At 41.8% G+C, this 15336-nt stretch overlaps 1 protein-coding gene across 1 annotated transcript in view; it reads right to left on the bottom strand.

Moving 5' to 3' along the window:
* The window catches only part of LOC140938422 (uncharacterized), a 59961-nt gene that overhangs the window by 23762 nt on the left and 20863 nt on the right, over positions 1-15336 (bottom strand). Inside the window, exons 19-39 of the mRNA XM_073387922.1 lie at positions 14484-14645; positions 13493-13675; positions 12579-12755; positions 11866-12042; positions 11200-11382; positions 10583-10759; positions 9327-9503; positions 8880-9056; positions 8126-8293; positions 7789-7971; positions 7164-7340; positions 6855-7031; positions 6095-6277; positions 5662-5832; positions 4933-5112; positions 4250-4417; positions 3528-3693; positions 2745-2989; positions 2430-2618; positions 1210-1380; positions 272-439 (exon numbers count right to left, since the gene is read on the bottom strand). Coding sequence (XP_073244023.1) covers positions 272-439; positions 1210-1380; positions 2430-2618; positions 2745-2989; positions 3528-3693; positions 4250-4417; positions 4933-5112; positions 5662-5832; positions 6095-6277; positions 6855-7031; positions 7164-7340; positions 7789-7971; positions 8126-8293; positions 8880-9056; positions 9327-9503; positions 10583-10759; positions 11200-11382; positions 11866-12042; positions 12579-12755; positions 13493-13675; positions 14484-14645 — 3759 coding nt within the window. The remainder of the gene's footprint in view (positions 1-271; positions 440-1209; positions 1381-2429; positions 2619-2744; positions 2990-3527; positions 3694-4249; positions 4418-4932; positions 5113-5661; positions 5833-6094; positions 6278-6854; positions 7032-7163; positions 7341-7788; positions 7972-8125; positions 8294-8879; positions 9057-9326; positions 9504-10582; positions 10760-11199; positions 11383-11865; positions 12043-12578; positions 12756-13492; positions 13676-14483; positions 14646-15336) is intronic.

Below are 15336 nucleotides of genomic sequence, written 5' to 3'. Positions count from 1 at the left end.
TGTTCCTACTTTTGAAGCCCTGTTTGCGTCTTACTATCAAAACGCAATGAGCGTGTCTTTAGCAGTCCGCACACACCCTATCGTTTCTATCTTCTTGAGTTTACAAGCGTTCATATTCACGGGGCACCCCTTCAAAGCTGCCAAGGCAAGCTCTGCAGTTATCTACATTTATGGGATTACCAATAGCTTTTATGTATGGGGAGCGCCTTCAAACCAATCAAGCCTGGTCACTCACGAAAAATCCATTAAAAAAAACATCCACTATACTCACGGCATCTCCTGACGGTACAGGGTTTCACATCAACATTTTCTCCTTCGCATGAGTAGCCTCCATTAGTCGGCTCAGGACTTTTACATACGCGAGTCCTCATCTGTATTCCATCCCCGCATGTAGCGGAGCAGGCTTGCCAGGAACTCCATGGTGACCAGCTGCCGTTAACTGTTAGTATAAAACAAAACTTCGTCATTATTTTTCTTATGATATGGTAGCAGGCGCCAGGAGAAGCCAAGATAAAGCGAAAGCGTTTCTGTGCTCAGATTGGCTCCCCGAAGAGGCAAAATGGGCCTTGACCACTTTTGCATAATGATAAATCCCTTAAAGTATCGATGTACCCTGTGTAATGTTACCATACTTTTTCTTGTCAAGATGATACTGTAAACGCCAGTATGTACCGGGAGCGTCTATTGCAAGCTAGTGAGATCACCTTAAATGTTTTCTGTCTCATTTCCCCGAAAATAGCAAGATGAAATATTACGCACACAGTGAACTGAAAGTACTATCTACAACAGTATTCATGATAACTATAACTTTAAGGAATAAGACACCTATGCCTTGGTTAATCTTGCGCCTTACTTCACGCTATCTTTTGGTGAGCAATATGAGAGAGTGTGGGTTCTAGAAACAGAACATGACAGTTGGCTCGAAATTGAAAACGGGTTACACTCAATCGCTTTCTCGTTTGTGTCCTGCAATTGTTTTCTGGATCATTACTGGGAACGCGCAGGTCAACTAATGGCCATTTTCCCCCCATCTCTAGTAACAGCCCCAGACGTCTTTGCGGAAGTTAACTCGGCCCAGCCTTCTTCTCGTATCTAAAGTGGCGAATTGAAATCTAAATGAAGACCAATTTATAGAAAACGCTTGCAAACGTAATCCGTGAGTACCAACGCTTCTCATGCTTCTACGATTCTATTCTTAATTTGACTCACCTGGACATTCGCCTTGGTTACAAGACAATGTTTGATTTGCCGGCCCCACGCAGAGACGGCCACCATTTGATGGCGCAGGACTGTCGCAGAATCGCCGCCTTCCCATGACGCCTTTGCCACAAGATTTGGAACACGTACTCCAGTTGCCCCATGCACTCCACCCTCCATCAACTACAAAATCAAGCACATATTCTTCATAAGAATCTTTTTAAAACTGTGTTTAAAAAAGGGGGCCCTGTGGTTGACTGGGAGGATCTTGCAAACGCGACATCGGACCGAAATGCGTGGAATAGGATTGTTCAGAGCATCTAAACCGAAAGGGCAGAAAGATGACGATGATGATTTTGCTATAACGCACGAGCGTGTTTCATCAAGGCAAAATGCACGTGCGCTTATAGAAGAAAACGATTGTAAATTGTAAATATCTTATTATCCACTCCCCACAGGGCTTTTCAGGGATAATTTACAACACAGGTTGGGGGACTTTGCCAGACTGCTTAAGTTGCAGTTTACAAGTACTGAAGGAATGAGTGATGATGCCCCCATACATGAGTGTGAAAGTGAGATAGACCACTACACCGGGCACTACGTGCCCAACTCTTTACGAAGAGTGTGTGGGTTCTTTAACGTCCCACAGATTTATTACATGTGCAAAGGCTTGTGAGACGGGGCCTACGGTTTATCGTCCTTATCCGAGAAGACCAGAAAGTCTAACCATTTGCAGATGTCATTACAAAGGCAGCACTTTCTCCTCAGTTATTTAAAGACCCTGAGTGTTGGTCCGGCCGGGGTTTGAACCTACGGCCTCCCGCTCAGCAGACCGGTGCTCTCCCAACTGAGCTAACCGGGCGACGATTACTTGCTTTATGCGCATTATGTAGTTATATAAGCACTGATTAATTTTAAAGAACCCCCGAGAAGGACAAGAAGCACTTTCCTATGGCTTGTACGCCTCTCATGTTATTCAAAATTTGCGTACTGAGATAATTTAGTAATGCATTACGTGCAATTCCTATTTCTGTGGTGTTTTGACCAACGGGTCACTCCACAGGAAAGCTACGAAACAGAACTGCCAGTTATGCTATTGCTTCGCGAAGCAATAGTGTCCTAAACCGTTTTGTTTGCAGGCAGATGGGCCTATTACTGGGGGGTGGGGGTGGGGGGCTTATAGGTGGGGGACGGGATTTATAAGCGGAACTTTAAGGTAACGGGCAACGTACCTGGGCAGATTTTAGTTGACCCACAAGGTTCACTCTCCTGAGGTTCCCCAAGCTCGGAGCAATCCTTACCACCGTAGGCTGGAGCTGGGCTGGTACAATTCCTTACTCGTGATCTTAATCCACCACCGCAGGATTTGGAGCATTTTGTCCAGGCGGACCACGGGCCGTACTTTCCATTGATTGGCGAGACTTAAAGCAGAGGAGAGTGAGTGTTAGCTCACTGTGAAAAGTAGACTGGTCACGAAGTTATTTATATCTGAGTTTTCAATCAGAGATAACGAAACCAGAGCAATGGTGATTAGCTAGGGTACTTACTATTAACAAACGCGTATACAAAGTTAGTGTCTTCTTGTCCCACACACGGTTCATCACCGCCGCGGCACCGCTCAAAGTTGTCTCCAACACAACCCACCCACGGCTTTGGCGCCGGTTCCTGTGTGAAGGCGTTCTGTACGCCGTCACGGGAAAACGTTTTATCGGCGTTGCGTCCTGACCAGCATTCCCCATAACCTTGTATACCGAAGTGGGTGTAATTGTTGCGTCTAGCGGATTGTGCGCACCTAATAGCATCGAAAGAAAAGGTGACAAAGTTACCTTAATTACTTATGTAGGTGTGAGTCCTTGCCTCCATTTTCAACCGCGTTTCTCTGTTTCACGGTTTAGTTCCTTTCCCTTTTAAATCCGGTTGTTGGTGTTTATCCAAATTTGATTCTAAAATATTAGGTTTGGTTCGATATATCATTAATTTAACTTAACCTTCACATAACGTTATACCACTTTTCTAGCAACGCCTTTTACTTTGCATATCCACACAAAGTGCAAAGAGCTCTTTCGCTTTTATTCTCGTGGCTTTCAATAAAGGCCTTAGATTGTAAAAAAGTAGACGCTATTTCTTCGCCTTTTTCGGGCGAGTAAAGCACAAATCGGTAGTGGAAGGCGCCTTTTCCCATCTCGCTTGTCTGGCGCTCCTCACTTGCTTCGTTCTTGCCTTCACTCGCCTGAAAAAAAGGCGAAAAAATAGCGCCTGCATCGGGCTAGTACAGGCAAGATACGCTGCAACAATAATGGAGATACGATGACTTTTACAGGATCACAAACCTGCAGATTAGCTCAGGCATGTATTGTTGCCAGTCATCCGACTGTACGTTAAAGCCGCTGTACAAGGTGCTCTGACGATCATTGTCTGTAAAAATAAGTTCTGGCAAGGGTCGGCTGGGGGACTTTTTGTCCTGGAAACAACCGAGTGGTCGCATTGGGACATCACCTAAGGAAAATACCGAATATGTCAAGGCTTGACTCGTTAATATTCTAAGGAAAGTCTGTCAATCATAAAATTTGAAGAGAAGGCCAGTAGGCGTTTAATAATAGCCCAATGGAGAAAACAGAACAGAAAATGTTTTGTACATATCTGGAGGGTAACATACACACACCATACCACGCGCGAAAGATATTTGAGGCGCAACCCAGGCTTGCTTACTCATCGGTCTATATGCTAAAAGACTGCGAGCGATATTGCTTGCAACAGCTTCAGGCTAGACATGATGTTGCGAGTGACATCACACGAGCAATATCCTTACAGCTTAGTTTCGTATGTTGGTGCAGGTAGTTTGCATTAAGGCAGGTTAGGCTGTTCCTTGAAGATTTAAACATTTTGGGGATGATATCTCATTTGAAATTATCAAGACCATCTGCTGACCCTGTCCAAGAGGCGTGGCTGCTCCCGAGAGCTTGTAAATTTTATTGATCTTTCATATAAAACCTGATGATAACTGTTACCCCGCCCCATAAAAAGAAGGATTTTTTTCCTTTTTAGTACTTACAGCAATCACCAGACTTGCAATTTACTGTTTGAGTGTTTTCTCCTTTGCAATCTCGGCCATTTTCTGATGGCGCCGGATTATCGCAGGACCTCACGCGCATTCTCACACCAAAACCACACGATTTAGTACAAGCGCTCCATGCGGACCATTCACCCCAGTTCCCATCATCTGAAACATGGAATAGGAAAATTTTTTTTTGCTCAATAACGACTTATGGCTATACGTCTACATAAGTTGTGCGACAAGCGCTAGAAAGCGTATTAATTCAGTCAGAGTGCCTAATACTTCCTATTGTATACTTATTTTAATGGTTTTTTTTCTTTTTTAACCCTTATGACATATAAAAAGAGGTCCATCAAATGCAAGCCTATTGCAATTTAGCTTAATCTTTCAACTTACTCAGATAATAGAGAAAGTGAAAATATGAAAGTTCGCGCATTTATTCTCTATTTTCCAATTGCCCATAATACACTCTGTTTGCCCCCCAAATTCTGCATAAACCATTGTTTTTAAATGCTCCTGGGAGTATTGCATTTTCCCAAGAGCATTTTAAGACAATAAGTTATGCAAAATTTGGGGGGCAAACAGAGTGTATTATGGGCAATTGGAAAATAGTCAATAGCTGCGATGATCTTACAAACTCAGTAGTCTTGTAGATGAAAAAATATAAAAGGATGACTTACTTGGACAGTAGTCCTTTATTTGGCAAGACTTAGTCTCAGTGTCCTGCCCATACATTGAACAATCTCTGCCGCCATATCGAGGACTAGGGTTTGCGCATGCGCGCCAGCGCGCCATGAGGCCTGTCCCACAAGTCTTGTCGCACGCAGTCCATGCTGTCCACTCTGTATAATTACCATCCACTGAAACAAACATAAAGGGAAACCAGCCATTAGGAGTAGCTACAATAATTTGAAATGAGCCATTTCAATTTCAGTTTTACAGGGATGTTATTGTTTAATATGAAGCAATTTCAGCATTTTATAAGCTGCTACAAACTCTGGAAGAGCCAAGAGAAATTTCGACAATTTTGTAGCAATTTTGTACTCGCCATACGCTATCTCTTACCAATCGCCCAAGGTTTTAAGGTTAATGCAGCACTTTCCTTGACTTCGCGCAACGCTACTATTTGACAGTTTGCTTAGAACTTGTCTTATTATATAGGGTTGACAAGATCAAGAAATCTTGTGCTATGATAGCTTACCCGAAAAGGGTATATAGAGATATATTTCGGTTGTCACGTCTGGGACTGTAGGTTCTTTAATAAAAAAAAAAGAAAACCTTTCTTGACTAAGACTTGACAAGATAGCTAGATATTCTCCTCATCCAGCCTTCTTCACCGCATGTTCGCTCAATAAAAGCATATGACTTTAGATTCAAATTGCAAATTCAGTAAGCACTATTGTACTTACCCGGGCAAGGTCGATAACTGCAGTCTCCTACTTGCTGCTCAGCACCGCTGCAAGGTTTCCCGCCATTTTTCGGAGCAGGGTTGATGCACGATCGCTTTCTCTCTCTGGTCCCTGGACCGCAACTGGTTGTGCATGCTGACCATAAGGACCACGGACCCCAGCCACCGTTCACTAAAAACGATTGTACAATAATTTAGCATTTCATTATGTCCTGTTATATATGACGAACAAGAATTCTAAAACAGCAGTACTAACAGTTCTTAAAAAATTATGTAAAAGCAGAGCAAAAACAATGAACACTATTTGAAAACTAGATTTTAAAAGATACATCTCTTGTGTTCAATATAAGAAAGTAAAACTCACTAACATGCTCACATTAAAAATAAACAAATATACAAAAGCAAATTGTTTTTTCTACCATTAGTAAAGTTACCTGGACAATCCCCAAGATTACATTTCGAGGATTCGACGTTGGGTCCCAGTTTCTCCTCGGCACATGTGAGCCCACCGTACTCTGGTTCGGGGTTCGTACATGTTCGAGTCCTTTTTCTGATCCCAGGCCCACAGGAGGTAGAACACGCTCCCCAGCTGGACCACGAAGAATAGTTTCCATGAACTACAAATGACAGTCAAAAAGGTTAAACCCAAATCACTCATAGAAAACTCTCATTTGAGTAATCAAGTTTGTCACGGAGAACATTTTTGGATTGATTTCTACTTGGATCGCTTTATGGTAAAGTGTTACAACTACAATTGTCAAAATATCACTTGGTAGAAAATCAAATAGAATTGAAATTGATGGAAGGCTCGGCCTACATTTGTGCCTAAACAACCCCGGTGTAACTAATTACATATAAGCTTTTCCCACTAGAGAGGTTCAGCAGAGCAAGTAGTTTTGCCAAAATTTCATTTCATCAGCCAGGACAAAGTCTAAGGACGATGTCATATCCTTTTGATGATCATGATGATGATGTTGATGAATATTATCAGTTTCAATTATTTAGCATTTTTGATTATTGTGGACACTCTCTAATATCACATCTTTACATTATTTGTTATACTTTTTCGGCGGAAAGGATATATGGTAGAGAATTAGACAAGAACCTTTTTAACTCGGAAAAGCCTCAGCAAACAGATCCAACGGCCAACTACTTTGATGCCTTCGTTTAAGATTAAGGATATTCTTAACTTACTAGGACATTGTATAACTTGGCAAGGCCGGATGTGTTCCGGGTCTCCTAAGTCCGTGCAGTCTCGTCCACCATGCTGTGGTTCGGGACTGGTACAGGTACGTTTCCTTGTCTGAATTCCATAACCACAGGTTTTGGAGCACGCTGACCACTGAGACCACGGGCTGTACTTTCCGTCAACTATATAAGCGGACAAGCAAACAGATTACTCTAAGTTACTTCAGGATGCAGCGGGTCAATTTAAAAGAAAATTTTCCACAAAATTACTGTGCAACACAAATAACGTACAGCAGCAATAAACGAGACACTCACTTGGACAGTTGCTTTCAAAGCATTGCACAGACTCCACCCCAGACCCCAAGTGTGCACAAGCGACACCGCCATAAGCCGGTTCCGGATTGGTACAAAATCTTCGCCTCGTTTTGATACCTTTTCCGCACGTGACCGAACACGGCTCCCAGTTGTTCCATTCGGTATAACCACCGTTCACTGAAAAGTAAAACCAATTTTAAAAGGGGCTAAATACACGTTCAAATATTACGGATATTTGCCTGTTTTAACGTTTTTCGCCATGAAAGGTTCCGGGAGATGCTACAATAGATTATTGTATAAGTATAAATGAATCTTGCAAATCTATTGAAACAAATTTATTGACTTTCAACATTTTTCTTCGATTTAACTTTAGTTATTAGTTTCACCGAAAAAGAGTATACGCGCATTCTCAAATAACAGAGGTAAATGCCGTGCGCCAAGGCCATGAAAATCAGCATGTTACACTGTGCAATACAGTTGAAGGTACAAAACTAAAAAATCTGCGACCTTTTGAGACTAGGGAGGTATTTTTCAAATGTCAACTCCATGGTAAGAATGAGCATTCATGGAATCAGCATATTATCGATTTAGAGAATTTTATAAACTAAAACTTAGTACCACATACCTGGGCAGGGCGTCAGATAGCACTGAGTACTCTCCGTACTTGGACCCATTGCCTGCTCTGTGCATGATTTCCCTCCGAACTGTGGTTCAGGCGCGTTACACCGCCGTGTTCTATTCTTCATGCCAACACCGCACGTGACTGAGCAGGGTGACCATGGAGACCAGTCGCTGAACTTGCCATTTACTGTGGAATTACCCAGTTACAGTTGAATTAATCAATTCACAGAAATGACCCCTAAGCCAACATTAACAGTTACTTCTCACTTAGGGCAAAATGTTGGCTTGGGAGAGGGATAGGTGGGCAGTTTCCCAGAAAACCTTAACTGATCATTACTTACTGGGGCAAGGTTCGTATCTACACAGTCTGCTCTCCCTCCTGTCATTGTCACATGTCATGCCTGGCACGGACTTGGGTGGAATACAGTCCCTCTCACGGTGCTGGACGCCACCTCCACAAGAGTGAGAACAATCCGACCATTTCGTCCAAGCTCCACAAGTACAATTTGCTAAGTAGAGTGAAAAAGAAGGGAAGAATGAATCACTTGATGCTGAGTACACATCAACAAAGATAACTCAAAAAAAGCCCACAGGCCTTTCCTAACCGTTCCAGAGTACTCTTTATAGAGAGGGTGTAACCTTCGGTATATATGTATTCAGGAGGCATTTAGTTTCAGTGCTGTTTGTTCTTATCATGAGCGAACTGTAGGTGTTATGACGCTGGCTTCTCAAAACGTTTCATTATTAGCCTATTTGCGATCAAAAGCACGGTACCACTACAACGTTCGCTTGAGTAAATTCTATTTTTGTGCTTTATAGTTACTGAAACATTTCCATTTTGTTTCAAATCTTCCTCAGCGAAGGTTCTATTTCTTAATTTAAAACCCATGACAAATTGAGTTCAAGCGAAAGCTGTCTAAAAGTTGGAAGTGCACTGTGCTCTTTTTACTGAAGATAGAGTACGGCGAGGATAACGCTGAACACTGAAAAATATCATGGTACTTTGTGAATGGTGTGCATGAAGAAAGTCTCGTTTAGTGACGATCTGAAAAGCGTCTTTACTCATACAACATAGAAGTTATTTTGGTGCTGTACCTCTGCAGTCCACAAGCTGACAACTGGTTTTTTCCTGATCGGGTCCAAGATCCGTGCAGTCTTTGCCTCCTATCGTCGGAGAGGGATTGGTGCAGAATCGTTTCCTGGTCATGATACCCTGGCCGCACGTGACCGAACATGGCGTCCACAAAGTCCACTCACTAAAGTTTCCGTTAACTATGAAAAATAGTCAGAAACACACTGAGAATCAATTTACCGCTCGAGAAACTATGAGGTTGAGGGGCTAACAAAAATATTGGCGATAAAACCGCAAAAATTGGCGCGTGCGATTTCTATGTTGCATCAAGGACTTCCAGAACAACTAAAGTAGCATATTTAACCGAGCTGGTTACTTTTAAGGGATTTCCATCGACATCAACGCTTCTGTTGGATTTTCAAGTAACACTAGATGTTACTTCCCCTTTAAACTCCTTAACTAGTTCTCACCTGGACAGGAACCCAAATTGCAGACTTCAGTCTCTCTGTCAGGTCCTAAGCTGCCACAATCCGAGCCACCAAACTGGGCAGGCGGGTTTGTGCATGAGCGAGACCTGACCCGAACACCACCCCCACAGGAATGATCGCACTCGCTCCACAGACTCCAGCTGCCGTACATGCCATTCACTGTTTTAAAAAGGAGACAAATGAACGTAAGCGATAACTATAGGAATTATTAAACCTTTAAGCCCCAATATCTAAATACAAATTCTCCAGACCGATCTTCATACATTTCCTTTAAGAATTGGTTGAGAGAATTTGTTTGCTGATCAAAGCTTTTCCCATCAGGTGATTATTTACTAATTCTCACATCATTTTCCCTTGATTATGTATTGACATCGTTGGGAGAAAATTAACTTTGATCACTCTTGAGACTTCAACGGTTAAGAGGTTACGTCGCTAACAAACTTAATGGATTCCTTCCCTTTGAATTGTTATTATTTTTAAATGGCATTAATGTAATATATCTACATCAGTGGTTTCCTGAGTTGCGATGTTAGCTTTTTTGGGGAGACTGTTTTAGATTTAGAACACTTACATCACATAACGGTGGTGTTACCAAAGCAATAGAGATGGGATCCAATTTAAACGTTGGCTGGAGATAATTTTCAATTATTTTTTTAGCAAAGATTTCGTAAACCTAGAAAATCTTTATTACCCGCATGTTCCAAAAAACACTTCTAATCACGCAAGACTACCTTTGCATAATATTTATGTTGTGAAAATTAAAAGAAAATGAAAGAAGCAGCAGGGAGAGGTCAGCTTGGTCATCAAATGCAAAGAACACACAAGACTACATCTAGGTGCAAAACAAAGCACAAATAAAGCTATTAACAGCCCGAAACGAGACCTGTGTAGAGGGTCATAAAGCAGGCGTTTCCTTCACGTTTTAGCCAATCCTCCTCCACCACTTAATTTAGGCTGATTTAGCAACAGAACGGTAACGTCAGTTGACGACGGCGCGCGAAAATCAAACTAATGGCTTGACCAATGGCAGTGCGGCAAATTAAGCACCGGAAGTCGCGTTCAGTCCTTTGCGCGCGCTTTCCCGTCGTCAACTGACGTTCCCGTTCTGTTGCTAAATCAGCCCTTTCTCGCGCGTCTCCTGCGCTCATCCGTTCAGCTAAACAGAAACAGAAACGATTGCTATGCAGGCTGCTCAAACCGAAATCCACGTACAATCAAAGCCTACTGATGGCACCTACCTGGACAGGGTTCTCCGTGACAGCTGTCACTCTCGGTAGCTGGACCAATCAGGGAGCAGTCCCGGCCGCCATGCATTGGCACTGGGTTGGTGCAGTTTCTGTGTCTGAATTTTACGCCGCCGCCACACGACACTGAACACGTGGTCCAGGCTGACCAATCATTGTAATTTCCGTCCACTAAAGCAGACCATGAGTGAAAAGGTTAGCTACATGTACACTACACGCATAATCTTTCGATATTTTAAACTCCTTGACAAGGTAAGAACTTTTCGCACAGAGCGTTAGTTACAATTTTAAGTTGTTTGTTTGTTTTGTCTTTTGTTTCGATCTCCGACATCCCAAACTAAAGCCCAATGCGCAACCACGCCCCAACAAACAAAAATTTAGAAAGAAATGATAGAATGAAATGATGCCTTATTTCTTTCAGCTTCATATGGTGAAATCACGAGTTCTTCACCCACTAAAACTTAAAACCGATTTTCAAAGTTAGGAAGCCATTAACACGACTTCTAGCGGCATAAGAACATCGCAAAAATACACGCTGTTTAAAAAGTTATGTTCAGAATAAGACTTAAAAGTTCTGACCGAAGGAAACTAACAGTAACGAAATAACTTACGCGGACAAGATCGCTCAAAGCAGTGAGCTCGTTCTTCGCTAGGCCCCAGTCCCTGCTCGTAGCAATCTTTTCCGCCGTTGGAGGGTAGGGGGTCGTTGCACTCTCTGATTCTCTTTTTCAAGCCGCGTCCACAGGTCTTACTGCAAATACTCCAACTTGACCACTTGCCGTAGTTTCCATTAACTAGAACAGTTGTTAAACAACAAGAAATTTCATTCGAAAGAAAAACAAAAGAGAACAACACACAACAAAGTATGCAAAATCCCGATTATCTTCAATCCACTTTCATTTGCTACAAGGGTAGGGAAGAGGTTCCCGATTTCCGCCTCGTCTATTCGGTCAAAAAATTATCAAATATCTAATTAACGTAAATATGCTTTACCCTGATTATTCTGACTTCGAATTCGAACAAAATTGCTTTAAATGTTATAAACGTGGTAAAAAAAAATGACGGATACAAATCTTCCGATTCTAAACATTTAGAACTTTTTTTAGCAAATTTCTTTAAACGCTTAGTGAATAAGTAGTATAACGGTACAGTAAAAAAAGTAAAGCAGTAGAAATAACAACTTCAGTTTGAATTTTTTTTACTCAGTTTTAAACAAACGTGTCTAGTCTGACCAGGGCAAAACGTCAAAGCCAGGATTGGATCAGAGCAATTCTTACCCAAGCAGTCTTGGTTCTTGCATGGTTGAATCTCGATGTTGGAGCCTATTTCAGTGCAATCTCTGCCACCATGGAGCGGAGGCGGGTTGGTGCAGTAGCGAGTTCTTGTTTGGGTTCCTTCACCACAGGTAGCTGAGCAAGAGGTCCAGTTTGACCATTGGGTGTACTTCCCGTCAACTGAAGAAATACACACATTTAGTTTTGGTTACGTACAATACGTAAAATACTTTACTTAAACACACTTATAGAAAACTTTCGCATTTGAAGACTTAAAGTGGCTAACGGTCAAGGTTCATGCGTGTTAACTTCATGCGTGTTAATGTAATTACATTACATTACATTACAGTGCTGATATCCTCAAGCATTAGCTTTTTTGCCGGGTATTTTCAGTGAACTTTCTTAACAATGATTTCAGTCAATTATTACAAATACTGATAATAATTTTGTGGACCTGGTTGATATACAGTCGAAGCTCCTTCATATGAACAGCAAGGCGACAGACCCTAATGTCCGCATGGCAGAGGTGTCTTCTTAAAGAGGTCGAGAATGCACGAAGTGTGGTATCTTTGGAACTCTCTGCGCTTTTGAGTGGTCCGTATTAAAGAGGTCGAGATTAGACTGTAAAGTGTAACTATAAGCCGCGGACATAACCCTTATGCCATTAATCATATGGAGGGGAGGGGATTGGAAGATTTTAAAAAGTTTCAGGGTACCTGGACAATCCACAAGGAAACACTGTGTACTCTGCACGGGTTGCCCCAGTCTTGAACATTCAAATCCGCCGTTTGCCGGAGAGGGGTTGGTGCATGTTCGACTTCTAACCATGTATCCAGGGCCACATGAATGTGAGCAAGGCGACCAATCACTCCAGTGAGTGTAATTTCCATTAACTGTTGAATCATGAAACGCATTGCAAACAGTTTACAAATCACACTCGAGAAATTGGTTTACCAAAACTATAAAGGAGCACGTTTTATATGAGAAACTGTGTTGCTACTTGTTTTAGGAAAACTTGATCCTTCCTTCGTGACCACGGCACGATTAAATCGATTATTATACATTAAACCCACTATCTGTATTTTTATTGACTAAGGGCCTACAGTTAATTTTTAAAATAAGCGCAACCTACATATTAGCTACAATAGTTATTTGCTAGCAGATAACTGAACACTGAATCTGTAGATTGCGGGCGTAATGCACGATTTCCAAAGAGCAATGTCAATGTGTGTTTTGTGCGATTGTCGTGTGTTTATCGTTATTTTCTTCAAAACAATGAGCAATAAACAATTACTTGATTCGAACTTTGCGATATCCGGAATTATCAAGGTCTCGGTAAGTTTTATCAGCCATGGCCACTTTGCTCGACCTTGATTGATCACAAAAGCCTCATCTGATAATTGTTTAATATAGTGGAGCTTGTTTGGTTGGGTGAAGGTTTTTGTAAGGAAATCTCTTCGCAAGAAATACTTTAGGATTTCTTCCTGTAAATCAGGCTAAACGTTAGGACTATGCAGGCAATGGAGACCCAATAAACTGATGTAGAGGACCTGAACTTTCCCAAACGTCAAAGATTGCTAGCTGAACTGGTAAGAATACCAGCTCCGTAGGCCAAATAAGAACACCATACCTGCACACTGTCGCATGTAGCAATGCTCAGCTTGACTTGGTAGACCCAGGCCCTGCTCCTCACACGATCTCCCCCTGAACATTGGCTTAGGGTTGGTACATGTTCTGTTACGTTTTCTAACGCCGACACCACATGTGGTCGAACATGACGTCCATGGTGACCAGTTGGTGTAGTTTCCATTTACTAGTAAAAATCAATAAAGTAAATGAAAGAACATTTTTTCTCCCCTCCCTTTCTCCCTAATTTTGTTCTTCCCACTTTGCTGTCAATAACTTAGTCGTAGAATGGCGGCTATATCCCCTTTTGCCAGAATAATGCCTTATATTTAACAATTACTCCTCGAGCCCGAATGGGCTCTGAGTCAATAGCCCATGAGGCCGAAGGCCGAATGGCCTATTGACTCAGAGGCCATGAGGGCGAGAGAAATAATTGTTTTAGTAAAATCCAAGTAGTTGGTCAAAAATATCGAGACAAAAGTTAAAGCTAGACTTTAATCCCTTTTTGCCTCCACAAAACCCGCGCTTTTCGCTACTAGTGGGCTATAACATATAGCCTAGTAGTAGCTCAACCAATCAGAGCGTAGCATTGATAATAGACCACTAGTTGGATTTTACTAAAGCTGATTACATGATTGTGTTTTGCTAATAAACCCTAATTGTGTCTAATTTCCGTTCTAGCAAAAGACCTTGTCCAATAAAGACTTAACGCCAAAAATACAAAAGCGCTTTTAAACAGTTGACAAAACATTCCCGTTCCAGTTTAGTCCAGACGATTCTTTCATAGCAAAAGTTGCTACTATGTCATGAACCAAAACGCTTAATTATATTTAAGTTTACTGTATTTAAAAGAAAAAATATGTTAGACGAATTGATTTTAAGACAAATGCTAAATATGATGCTAAAAAGAACCCCATGTAAACAAAAAATCTATGGCTTAGTTCATAGATTACCAGTACAAGGCCAATATTACACCAATGTTACAACATTATTACCTGGACAATGCTGGCCGTTGCAGAGTCGCGATTGTACTTTTTCTCCTAGACAGAACAGATCTCCTTTTGGGTGAATACAAACACGCTTCCTAAACTGGATACCAGACCCACACGTCCTTGAACATTCGTTCCAGTCGCTCCACTTGGTCCAGTTTCCGCTTGCTAATCACGTGACAGAACAACATTAATGTGAGACTCGAGAATAACAAAAACGTCACTTTATTAAACCGATTAAAACGTTCATAATTTATTTCTAATGCAGTGGAAGCTCTCGTGAGCGGAAATCCTCGGGACGCGAAGGTAGTGTCCGAAAATGAAGGTAGCCGCCCGGGGGGGGGGGGGGGGGGACTCCGCATATGAAAAAGGGGGGATGCTCGTCGGAAATTTTGAATTAAACCCCTAAAGGAGACCAATCTGGGCGTGGCCCAACCTTTTTTTGCCCCCTAAAAGCGATCATTTCAAACTTTGATTACATGAATCGAGTAAATAAAAATGATTGAAAATATATAATTTTTTAATATTTCTTCGAGTGCAACCCTAAAAGAGACCTCTGTGGTTTCGACAATCAATCACAGGGATGAAATTGGAGTGTTGTTTTAAAGTGTAACCGGATGTGTATGTGAACAAAATGAAACACTGAAACTGATCTAAATTCCTTGTGACGAACAGCGTTAGGAAGTTCCGCTTACGGGAACTTGAAAACGCTTAAATCTAACTCGTAAACCCTGAAAGTGTTCGCGGTCGCTTACGGAAATGTAAAACTAAAGAGTTTGTATGGGAGTTGAAACGGGATTGTAAGTAGGAGTTGTCCGCTTACGAGTGTCCGTTAAGAGAGCCTCCACTGTATAAGAAA

This window comes from Porites lutea, chromosome 1, assembly GCF_958299795.1.
Source record: "Porites lutea chromosome 1, jaPorLute2.1, whole genome shotgun sequence".
Classification (NCBI taxonomy): domain Eukaryota; kingdom Metazoa; phylum Cnidaria; class Anthozoa; order Scleractinia; family Poritidae; genus Porites; species Porites lutea.
Note: the sequence above shows the minus strand (reverse complement) of the source record. Positions and strands in the feature narration are given on the sequence as shown.